Source organism: Lygodium microphyllum, chromosome 10 (assembly GCF_053477565.2).
Source record: "Lygodium microphyllum isolate KBCC chromosome 10, Lygodium_microphyllum_v1.1.10, whole genome shotgun sequence".
Taxonomy (NCBI): Eukaryota; Viridiplantae; Streptophyta; class Polypodiopsida; order Schizaeales; family Lygodiaceae; genus Lygodium; species Lygodium microphyllum.
Window position 1 is genome coordinate 80,929,542 of NC_141144.1, and position 12,731 is coordinate 80,942,272.

The following is a 12,731-nucleotide window of genomic DNA, read 5'->3' on the forward strand; positions in this document are numbered from 1 at the left end:
GCAACACACTGTAGACTGTAGTTCTTCACTTCTGGCACTGTTTGAAAACAACAATTTTAGCTTCATTGAGAGATGCAGAGATGTACAATCTTCAAAACTTGTTATTCCCCATAGAACTGAGAGAGCAATTGAAATCACTTCAGCTAAGACAACTAAAACTAGATACAAAGGAGCCTTCAAAATTGTTTGAATAACATGCTGTAAGTGTGCAGAAGTCTTGTTTTTGTTTGCTCCTTGGGGTACACACACTGCATTGAAATTTTCTCTGAAGTAGGAAGCTTTTATGCTTGTACTCTTATAAGGCTTTCTTGATTGCATTTTTACAGGAAATGATCAAACTTCTAGGTGACAGAAAGATGCAAGTACGTTATCCATGTCGCGTAAAGGGGTTTGATGGCAGAGAGAAGAAAATGCATTTCAAGATGACTGTCCATGTTCTTAATGATTTTGTTTTCCGGAAGTATCAGAAGGAAATGAGGTAATGTGTCACATTTTACGATGCTATATAGCTACTTTGTGTTTAGCAGATGCTTCATGCAGTCAGCACTGCCAGTAAAGATAGTGCATGTTAAGAAGCTTGTGAGGCTTGATTTGAGTTTTTGGAGAGTAGAGCAGTTTGCTGGTCTAAAATGCAACACCATGTGTGAGTTGAGCTGGAAGAAGGTGCATGAATCCCAAGTCCATAGCGCAGCATCTCTTCTCATGTGCTCCGATTCACCCCTTAGTCTCTCCCATCTCCCTGGAAGAGTGTGGATCCTGGAGAGTTTTTGCAGGGGAGACATCCCATAAGTCTCTAGCATGGCTGCGTCTTGCAGCCCAGATATCAAGCATCAGCTATGACACTGTTCCTCAGTTGACGATGGCTGTGCAATATCAGGAGTGGGACTCTTGGTCACATCTATGATATTCTTCCTTAGTCCAAACTGATTGTGAAAAAACAGGAAAGGGAATCGTGCTCCCATCTATGACATTGCCCTAGTACCATGGAAGGGAATTGCTAATAGCAAGGTAAAAAAGGTCCTTCAGATAAGATGATTATGCAGCAACTGCAATTACAAGTGGTGGTTCAAGGTTGGATTACAGCAGAGACATGTGTATGAACTCCCCCCTGGATTGAAATTGCATATTCACCCAACAACCTTCCATCTCCTTACAGTCTTCTTCCCTTTTTCTCAACAAAGCTAGTGCTTCTTATCACTCAATCATGAAAATTATCCTTGCTACCACGAGGACCTTCAATGAGAAGCAACCGAAAAATCTTCCTTCGACTTATTTGCTAGCCTATGTAAAATTTTCCACTCACATATTAATTGATCAAGTCCTCAAGTATGGGACATACCTAGGGAGCCTTGACTCCCCTAGTGTTTGACCCGTCTCCCAATCTAACAACATCACGGCTCGCCAGTGAAAGGTATGGGAGCTTTTGTGCATCATTTGAGAGTAACTCTACTTCAGTATCTGACAATGCATATAAATTACATCATCAATTGGAGATTCTTTTTGAAAGCTCTCTTGTTCCTCCCCAACACCACCCCCCCTCCACACACCCTAGTTTGAGGATTATAGATGAGATCCAACATTTGCTAAGGTCAAAAGGGAATTTTATAGGGACTATAGGTTGATTCAGTCCCATATGCTCCACCAAAACATGAGGTTACTTGTTAACTTGCCACTCACAAAAGTAGAAATTGTCATAATCGGTGGCAATGTGAGGTTTACATAGGCTGGGCCTCAGTCAACAACCCATGCCACTAACAATCAAATGACTATCATGAACTTTGCTATGTTGTGGCAAACCAACCTGAGAGCTCCCCTCATACATCCTAGGTTCTATGGCAATCTCATAGACTAGTAAGGATACACGAGGGTTTGCAGAGAGAAACACAGAGAGTGTACAAATATGACTAGACACACAATGAACTCAAATAATAACACAAATGAAGAAGAAGAGAATGAGAATGAAGGCTGGAATTAATGAATGATGAATGAATGGAAGAGATGCAATTGAGTGTGCTCATGGAGTGTGGGCAACCGATCTCTTATGGTATCGAGTATTGCCCTTTATGATAGGTCTTGAGTGAAGAAAACCACTAATGTCGATGGAGAAATCTGATGGAGAGGGCTGAAGATAGTAGGGGAGCAGGCCAGCAATGTTTGGGGGATTGGGGATGATGAAATGCAATAGTATGTAGCTTTGCGACAATCTATGAAAGGAATGGCAGCATCGGAGAGAGAACACAACGAGGTTTGCGTCAAATGCAAATGCAGCCAGCAGTCTTAGAATTTTTCAATTTTGCGTAGTGCCCAATGTACGAGTGTTGTATGGACCATAGTTGTCAAGTATGAAAGGAACAATATGGTATGGTACGATAAAATATGGTACTAAATGGTACCTTATGAATTTATAAGATATGGTACGATATTAGCACAAAAAAAAAAGTGATTAAAAAAAACCTACACATGATAGAATGCATGCTTAAAGTGAAAATAGCCATGCAATTACAAGATAAGGTGAATACATGAGGTTAAAAGCCAAAATTAATATATGGTAGAGTCTAGGCCTATTGGGGATAAAGGCACACCGTGCCTTTTACGGTGTTCGGGTTTGAACACACCCTTACACTTGTACTTTATATATAGTATCAAAACCTAAAGTGGTACATCTTGTCATTGTACCAAAACACTTTCTGTGTCGTGCTCTCACTCCTTTTGCACACTCTTCCTACTCTGAACTCTACACTCAGTCTGACCTGCACTCTGTCTTGATCCTTGCACATCATCATCAAACTGGTATCAGAGTGGGCAAGAGACATCTCAGGTGTGCACGTGTCTCAAGACAGTCGATAGGCATGCACAGGCTCAGTAGGCACAAGTCAAAGTCAGTAGTTGATTGCTTGACAGAGGCAGTTGAGACTGGGGGGGACACCTTTTCTGCAGGTGACGCTGACAAGGTAAGTGACAGCTAACAGTCACAGCGAGCAGTTAGCATGTGACGTGCAGGCAAGCGGGCGACCAGATGGAGCACCAGGCGACAGTAAGTTGGCGACAGGAGCGCAAGGGCGACAGGTAGATAGGTTGGCACATGTGTAGGTCCAGCACCAGGCGATAGGTATGCAAGTCAGGTGGGCGACCATCGGCGCAGGTCCATGATGGGGCTATGATACGGCCCAGATGGAGACCACACGTGGTCAACGCGTTGGCAGGCCTGATTTTTCCCATTTTTTAAATTTCGTGCAATCCTTATTTCTTCTCCCACTACCGTGTGTTTGCGTGCACATGCACAATGTGCAATTTTGACCAAAAAATTTGGGGCTTTTTCCGGATTTGGGGACTTTGATGTAGGACAGGACAATTTGACTCAGAAATTGCAAAATCAGTGCACATTTGCCCGGAAAATTTTGGGGCTTTTCGCATTTTAGTGAAATTTCTTTAATTTCACTGAAATTTGTGCACACCTCACCCAAGAAAATTGGGGGTTTACAAAATTTCTTCAATTTGTGCAACGATTGCTTGGTATAAGCACTTGGGTACATGTATTGATGCAATCTAGACAGATTTCCTTTTGAAAATTTGGGGCTTTTGACCGAAATTGTCAAATTTGTGCCCGTGAACTCGTTTGGAGCAGAAATTGCAGTCAAATTTTGGGAATTTCACATGTAATTGGTGGCATGGCCTCTGAATGTGGCTATAATTGCTTGTGGAGTGCAGCAGCAAACACACATTCTGAAAATCTGTTTGAAGATCTGAAATTTCTGCAATCTCTTGATTTCATTGCTGGTTGGTACTTGCAGTGTACCGTGGTCACTTGTGTGTCGTTTGGGCTTGCATTTGGTAACTCTTGAGTCAATTTAGTGCTGCAAATTACTGCTGGAAACAACAATCTTTTGCACATCAAGAAGCTTGAGGGTGCACATAAAATTGCAATAGCAATGCTACAATGTCTTGGTGCAGAAGAAACAAGTGAAGCCCATTAAAGCAAAGGGAATAAAACCAGCAGTTATGGAACAAGAAGAATGGGATGATTTGGATGAGCTTGCACGCTCTACCATTGAGTTCTCAGTGTCAAACAACTTGCTCTTTAACATTGAGAAGTTGAATTCAGCATATGTAATGTGGCAAAGACTTGAAGAATTGTATGCTTAGAAAAGTGCAGCCAACAAGGTTTATTGATTGAAAAAGTTAAGGGACTTTCGCATGAAGGAAGGTACAGCCATGTCTATACATTTGAACCAGTTCAATTTCATTTTCAGTTAGCTGATTGCTTTGGACTCTCATATCGATGATGAGTTCAAAGCTACCTTCTTGCTATACACTTTACCTGAAAGTTGGGATACTTTCAGGATAGCTTTGAGTAACTCAAATGCTCAGTTGTTATATTCTGCTGTGCAGAGTTCTTTGCTGATGGAAGAACTCAACATGCAAAATAATTCAATAAACAAGTCTTCTAATGCATTGCACACTAGAGGCAAATTTCAACAAAAGGGCAGTTTGCTGAATTTTAGTTTCAGCACTTTGCTGAATATTCAGATCAGCCAATGGCTGATTTTGCATTTTGCAAAGGAGCACTTTGCTGAACATTGAGTTCACTTTCTAAAATTCCAACCGAGTCAACAAATGTAATGGGAAGCAGCCCTTCAAATACATCACGGGCAGCCTGATATGTGTCTAAACAAGCCAGGGACAATTCTGATTTTTCATCAAAGAGTACATCCCTATCGACAAATACCTTTTTAGAAACAGGATCATAGAGTTTGTAGCCACAGGATCATAGAGTTTGTAGCCTTTGCTCTCACTGCTATATCCTACAAAAATGCATTTAACAGCTTTGTTATTCAACTTTTTTTTGAGTACCTTTGAAATATGTGCATATGTAGGACACCCAAAGGTATGAAAGTGTCCAACAGAAGGTTTCCGGCTGTTCCGAGCCTCAAAAGGTGTAATTTTCTTCAAAGCTTTGGTGGGGCATCTGTTCAAAACATGGCAAGCACACACGACTGTTTCCATCCAAAAACTGTGAGGGAAGCTCTGTCTTTAGCATACATTTGGCCATCTCCATGAGTGACCAATTCTTTCTCTCTGCAACCCCATTCTGCTGTGGAGTATAAGCAGTAGTTAATTGATGAATAATGCCCTTCTGCTTCCGAAGTGTCCCAGACACGTTTCTGAATGCTGTGCTTGTTGCATAGGAATCCCTGCTTCTAGAAATTTATGCTGGAATTAAGATTTTTTAAAAAAATTACCAAAAAAATTTCGGGTTGACTGGCGGCAAGTGCCAAGCGGGTTGATTGGCACTTCAGACGGGTTGTTTGCGACCGATGTGGCGAGGCAGTTTAACAGACGGCTGTGTCAGGCAGCGTGACTGATGGGCGGAGCGTGCGGCAACTGATGGGACGTCGGGCAAGCGGACGAGCAGGGACGAAACGACGCAAGGCAAAGGCATGAACGACAGGTGAACAGGAGGCGTCGGGTGGGTGCACCTGTGGCAGAGTCCAAGTGGGTGGGCGTTGGTCCAGGCGAGCGCAACACAAGGGCATTGGTCCAGATGGGCGCTAGTCCAAGTGAGGTGACTGTCGATTGTTGACAAGCGCAGTGACTGATGTACGTCTGATGAGTGGCGGGCCAGATTGAATTGGCGTGGCAGATGGTAAACGGACGGCTCAGGGGCTGTGTTTGCCACAAACGCAGGCAGCTGAAGATTGGTGGGGCATTGGTCAAGTTGCTGTAGGTCGTGCTGAATGAGCTAGAAGCTCCCAGAGACTGAGCAGAGATGAGCTGAACTAAGCCTCAGCTGAACAGAGCCAATGTTGCTCTGATACCAAATGTGAGAGAGGACAGGATTGAAGCTCAGCACAGAAAACCAGTAGATAGTATGAGAGTGAAACATGACACCCAATGCAATAGATTGAAAGAGTGTGATCTGAAAGTACAAGGTACAACCCTTAAACCTTAGGGTTGTAGGGGGTGTTCACACCTGAACACGGTAAGTGCCCGTAAGTGTGTGTCATAAGCACATATGAAACAATACCATAAGTCTGGGGGAAAAAACCTCTCCTAGCGAGAGTAAAAAGTGCCCCAGTGTCCTACTGATCACCGCCACTCCTAAATGAGTGTAGTCGAGTGAGGCATGAGTGAAATACCCAACAAAGAAGGTAGCAAATGGCAGCCTTATTCTCTTGGTTTTGTATGTGGATGACATGCTGATTGCAGGCAGGGATGTTCATGCCTTGGGCTCCTTGAAGCAAATTTTACACAACAGCTTTGATATGAAGGATCTTGGTGAGGCCAATCACATTCTTGGCATGTGTATACTCAGATAGATCGAAGGGTCTTCTTTATCCGTCACGACAGGAGTATGTTACTAAGTTTTTGCAGTGTTTTAATATGTAGGGGAGGGGGAAGTCATTGGTATATCATTGCCTCCATATGTGAAACTTAGTGCAGATGGCAACCTTGCATTTGATGATGGAAAGGGTGAAATGACCAAGATACCTTATGCTTCAGCTATTGGTAGCTTGATGTACGCTATGGTTGCTATACGTGCTGACATTGCATTTGCGGTGGGAATGGTTAGTAGGTATATGACATATCCTGGCAAAAAGCATTGGAAAGTAGGGAAGGGTATTATGAGATACCTTAATAAGGGCACAAAGGATTTGTGTATCTGCTTTGGAAAGCGGTGAAGGGTATTATGAGATACCTTAATAAGGGCACAAAGGATTTGCGTATCTGCTTTAGGAAGTAGAAGCCATTTGTTGTTGGACAGATGTAGACTATGTTGGTCATCCTGATTGCAGGAAGTCTACTTCAGGATGTGTTTACGTTCACAGGGGTAGCAATCTCTTGGATATCCAAGTTGCAAAAGTGTGTTGTATTGTCTATTACAGAGGTAGAGTATGTGGCTGCCACTGAGGCATGTAAAGAGGCTTTATGGCTTTCACGTTTGGCAAGAGAGCATGGCATTACAGAGGTTCCTATCCTCCACTGTGATAGTCAGAGTGCTATCGTGCTAGCACGGAATCCTATCTTTTATGCAAAGACAAAGCACATACAGGTGAAGTATCATGTTATCAGGGATGTACTTGATAGCAAGAGCATTGAGCTTGTCAAGGTACATACAAATGATAACCTTGTAGACCTTTTGACGAAGGGTCTTCCAACAGAGCGGGTTGCTCATTGCCGCCAAGTGATGGGGGTTGGATAGTATATGTGTATTTCAGCTTTGTACATACATAGACTTAGCTGATTCTTTCCTCTATCTTTAGGCATGTTGCCTTTAGCTAGGAGGTGGTTGGGAATAAAGGCTCATTGTGCCTTTTACGATGTGTGGGTGTGAATGCATCCTTACACTTGTACTTTATATATATTATCGAAACCTAAAGTGGTACATCTTGTCATTGTACCAAAATACTTTGTGTGTCGTGCTCTCACTCCTTCTGCCCACTTGTCCTACTTTGAACTTTGCACTTAGTCTGACTTGACCTCTGTCTCGATCCTTGCACAACAACATTAAGGCCCTCGGGGTCGCATGTGCAACATGCAATACAACTAGAATAGGACCATAGTGGATACAATCATCAATGACACAAAAAAGAGAGAGGGCTTTGATGAGGCATCATCATCATCATCATCATAACTATTTGACTGCTCATCAAGAGAGTTTGAAGATGACTCCTTGACATCGCATGATAAGACACTCTCTTATTCATCTGCAGTGATGAGGTTACTATCATCATCAAATGATGGCTCCCTAGGCACCGATTGTGTAGGTGGTGCTCGGGGAGATGGGGGGGGTGCCTCACATGTTTCTCCAAGCCACTCGAACCACCCCTCCTCGACGTTGGAGGGTGTCGAATGACCATGCCCTTGTTGCTATGTACTTGAACTTTTCGCCTATGAGCACTTTAACTATGAGTTTCACAAATATCTATTGCTGTAAGCTCGTTATAGAGCTTTACAAAGATCATCTCCTCCTCTTCATCGACCTCTTGATGTACACTCAGAAGAGTGTGGCCCATCAACTTGAATGTATTAACATTCACCTCTCTCGTCCAACAAGTAGGAGAAGCAAATGCCACACGCCCCCTCTGATCTCTTGCATTTGCATAGCATCCTATCTCCTCCAACATTGCATTGTGGTCATCTATAGGGACCATACGAGTCAAATATACAAGCTGGTCCGAATGGAGCTCTCTATCGTCCATGACCGCCGGCAACTTAAAGGCCGAATGTACCAATGCTGCAAAACCATGGATGGGCTTATGCATCCATACCCATCTTCTCTCTGCTATTTGTAGAACATGTGCACGTTGTGTCTTTGTGATCACCATGTAAGCCCTTACCTCCACCAATACGGATCTAAAGAAGTGAATGAGAAGGCCCTTGGTGGGCCCCTCGCAATTACTCATATGTAACATTGTATAAAACGAAGTCATGACAATAACAATGGCACCGACTTTTTGTGAAAATTGCTCATTGAGGCATAAACGTTGAGAGAAAGAGAGGATTGCCTCTGCCCCTCTCCACATGGATGGCATGCAAATTGAAGACCTTGTGCTTCTCATAAGTCATGATGTTGATGGAGGGCCAATGCTTCAAGCTTGGAAGTTGGAAGTTCAGGACCTGGGTGAGAGAGAGAGAGAGAGAGAGGGATAGTGAGAGGCTTGAGCCTTGAGAGGGAGTGGGAGAGGGAGAGGCTTGAAAGTTAGAGAGAGTGAGGGGGTGGGATACGCTTGGTAGATAGATAGCTTGCTCAAAGAGAGAGAGGCTTGAGAATGCTTGTTGATTTGGTGTGGAAGGATGTGGGGGAGGAGAAGAGTATGGTTAATGGGCCAAAAAACATGCACTAGGAGTTGTCCAATTGCGGGAGTGTGCATAGACGCGGCAGAAAAAACACGGCAGTTTTTATGTACAAGTCCATACCATATGGTACCGTAAGGATCTGTTAATACCATGTGCGAGGGCAAGTGTGGTGTAGACACAACTAAGTAAGTTGTGTCACTATCTCTAGAGTTAGTTTAACTCTAGTTGAGTTAGGGATGGGTCTTAACTTTAGACCTATTGTACTTTCATTCATTTTATTCCAGTACTTAAATTTTTTAGTGTGGGACTATTGCCCACTCTAGTGCATTGTGTTGTGTTCTTTGCCTCTCTCTCACCTTCATATCCAACAGTTGGTATTAGAGTCACACATGCAGGTTGTATCTCATGACCACTTAGACAATGCAACTGGTTTGAGGTCCGCATTGCTGCTAGCTCAGCTCAGCCTGCTCAGCTAGAAAGGGAGGAGGAGCCGTTGGTTTCGGAGGAGCTGCTGAAGACCAGGTTTGCTTGCTAGCAGTGCTGTCAATGTTGCACCTTGGCTGCCTTTTCTACAGCTGCCTAACAACTATAAATGTGCATCACTGGCTGCCTTTGGTCTGCGCTGCCAGTTGCCTTTTGTCTGCCTGCCTAGTTGCCTGCCAGCCTCTATATCTGCTGCTTGTGGCATGTGCAATCCTATTTGTTGCCAGTTCTGTGCCCACGGGCCACTGCCAGTTTTGTCCCATTGCTCTCTATCACCATTTGCAGCCTCTAGGGTGTTCCAGCATCGCCCTGCCAATCAGTCTCTTGTTTGTCGCCATCTGCCAGCTGCTAGGGTGCTCCATTGCTTTACGCTACAAAAAGAAAAAGAGCATTGTAAGGTTGGAGTGAAGAACTTCAATATTTTTTTTTTGGCAAGTAAAATGTGGCTAATTATATTACTCAGAAGGTTGATTACATCGAAGTGCACATGCTCAATAGACTAGCTGAAGCTGATGCAAATCACATTCCATCATCTATACAAGCCTCTCAAGGTGGTTTGGGGGGGATGGGGTCAAGAAGCCATGGAGGGGGGTGCATCGCCATCTGGGGCTGCCTGCCTTCATCGTGAAGAACAGGTCATTACAACGAAGTGCACATGCTCAACAGACTAGAGCTGGAGCTGATGCAAATCACAAATCCATCATGTGTACAAGCCTCTCAAGGTGGTCTGGGGGTAAGAAGCCATGGAGGGGGGTCTATCGCCATCTGGGGCTGCTCGCGTGCATCGGGAAGAACAGGTCATGGCCGCCCCAAGTGAGCAAAAAGTGAAGACGGAGCTCCTGATGAGCTCGAGACTCGCCCTGCACTTGGTTTCAACGGCCGCGGAGGGAGTGGATGATGGAGATCCAAAGCTCTGCCAAAGTCACATATACTGAAAGGCACTCCCCGCCAAAAACCACCCGACAGCGTGCCTTCCAAATGTGCCATTCTGTAAGAATCCCTATGATCTTTCATACCTTTGAGCGTTCTGCTTTGGGCTCCAATACTTGGCTGCTCGGTAAAGCCTTCAAGCTGACCATTGCACAAGACCTAGTCTTGATGAGAAAAATCATGTCTTGCATCTTGGCCTCATACAAAAGGTGACGGCCTTGGATGACTGCCTGCTAGCAAAAAGCCCCCCACGAGATACATCCAAGGCTGGGTGCCACACCGTAGAGAATACGGCAGACTCCTCTCCACACCGAGCTATGCTGCCTCACAAGACCTAAGGCAGTGCTTTGGAGTTTTCAAGTGTTGCTGTGGGCAACGCTACAACCTCCATCCTGTTGTATCTGAGCCAACCAACTCCTAATAGCCAGACCCCCATGTGCCAGAAGCCAAAGGAAATATGACGCCCTTCTCGGCCTCCAGCTGTCCACAGGTGATGCCAGAGTGTCCAAAGGAAGGCATCCATGATGCTATGCTCTACCCAGTATCTGCTACACAAAGGCACCCAATCCATGTCCTCCTCCATCAGTACATGTCTACCAATCTTGGTCGTGTACTTCAAGAATCTCAATGGCTTCTTGGCGACCCTAGTGGCCGGTCATAGCCACTCTCCAGGGTCCCACTCCAGCTCATCAAGTGGCTTGCTCTCCCACATCCAAAGGCGCCACTTTCGAAACTCCTCCCAGGGCACATAAGGGTCCAATCGCTAGGTCTTCCCTTAGAGTCCAACTACACGAATCCTCCTCCAAGGAAGAACAACAATCTCCTCATTGTGTTGCTCTTTGTCAAGAACCAAATGCCTCCCATCCTGCACATTGAAAAAAGTCCCATAGGGGACACCGCCCACTCTACGTGCCACCTGTAAGGGGATACCTGCCGGTGAGAATCTAGCAGTCCACACCTCACCAAGCTCCACCGGCTCTCAGATTGGGGGGTCTAGCCACTGTTGAGGGATTTGTTGAGTCAATCTCCCTCCTCACCTCAGCTCCTTGCTGACAACCTGATGCCTGCTGCAACACCTCTTGATCCGTCATCCTGTACACCTCCCACTAGGTCCTGATAGTATCTCAAGGATGGTCTCCAACCATCGCCAATCTGTACTCTTGGAGACCCTCTTGTAGAAGGGCCTTCCAAGTCTGCCCACCTGGTGTAAGACCACGGACCACTAGCTTGCCCAAAAGGGCCAAGCTCTAGAACTCTGGGTCGGTGATTCCAAGCCCTCCCTTAGATCGATGCTGGATGATGGTCGCCCACACTACCTTGGCTCGGGAATCGCTGGAACCGTTTGAGCCAGCCCAAAGAAAACTTCGCAGTAGGTGGCAAAGTTAAACCACACAAGAGGAGGAGAAGCACCAACAAGAGGCGATGTACCAAGCCGTCGCTAGTAGGACTTGGTTGACCACTAAGGCTCGACCTGCTAAGGAAAGGCGGACAGTGCTCCAGTAGGTCAGCTTTCGCCTAATAGAGTCGAGAACTGGAAGAAATTGCTGGGTAGGAGTGATGTTGAGTCCCACACAGAACCCTAGATATCGGGCGGTTTGTTCCCTGCTCACCCATCTGAACCTCAAGTGGACACCCCACTCCGTGCTAGAGTTCGGATCTGTAAGAAAACCAACCGACTTTCGCTAGTTGATTTTCGCTCCAACTGCAGTGGAAAATACCTCCAGAGCTAGTCTCACTCTCTCCAACATTAGCTCACCATCCTCTACATAAAGAGCAGTATCATCTATATACTCTGAGTCCGGCAGCTTAGTCTCCTCCATCATTGGAAGTCGAAGGCCTTGTAGCCCGCTCACACATGAGCGGAGGAAGTAGGACATCGCCTCCGCAAAGAGTAAGAATAGATATGGGGCAAGAGGGAAGCCTTGCTGGACAAATCTCACTAGCTGAAACTCCTCCCCTCTCATGCCACCAATGAGAACCCTGCTAGTGGCTGGTCTGTAAAGTGCCGAAACCCCATAGATCCATGCTTTGGGGAAGCCCAACCTCGCCGTGGTGCCCTCTAAGAAGTTCGAGTCAACCCTGTCATAGGTCTTCTCGAAATCCAGGAGGAGTACTGCCAATCCTTGACCACTGTGTTGAGCCCACTCAGTCGCCTCGAAAAAAGTGAAGACATCGCCTCGAAAAAAGTGAAGACATTGTCTAGGATGCTCCTATCTTGGACAAAACCTGTCTGGGTGTCATGAATGATGTTTAGAAGCACGGGGCAGAGTTGACTACCGATCATCTCTGCCAGTGGCTTGTGGGCCACTAACAACAAGGTGATCGGTCTCCACTAGGACAGCTCCAACCGACCTCCCCCTTTAGGGAGAAGATTGACAAGACCTGCCAATAAACTCCCTAGCATCCATTGTGAGCTAGAAATCTCCTGAAAGGCCAGTAGTAGGGGGTCCTTCACCACCTCCCAGTAGCTAGTGAAGAAGGCCTTAGAAAGACCATCCTCTCCCGGGCATTTTTGCCCA

The 12,731-nt window shown here is 45.5% G+C and overlaps 1 protein-coding gene across 2 annotated transcripts in view; it reads left to right on the forward strand.

The window, feature by feature from the left end:
- LOC148030213 (tRNA ligase 1-like) overlaps positions 1 to 12,731 on the forward strand; it is a 222,489-nt gene that overhangs the window by 73,589 nt on the left and 136,169 nt on the right. For both annotated transcript variants that reach the window (XM_087686482.1, XM_087686483.1), the window contains one exon: positions 327 to 478. In XM_087686482.1, coding sequence (XP_087542608.1) covers positions 327 to 478 — 152 coding nt within the window. The remainder of the gene's footprint in view (positions 1 to 326; positions 479 to 12,731) is intronic.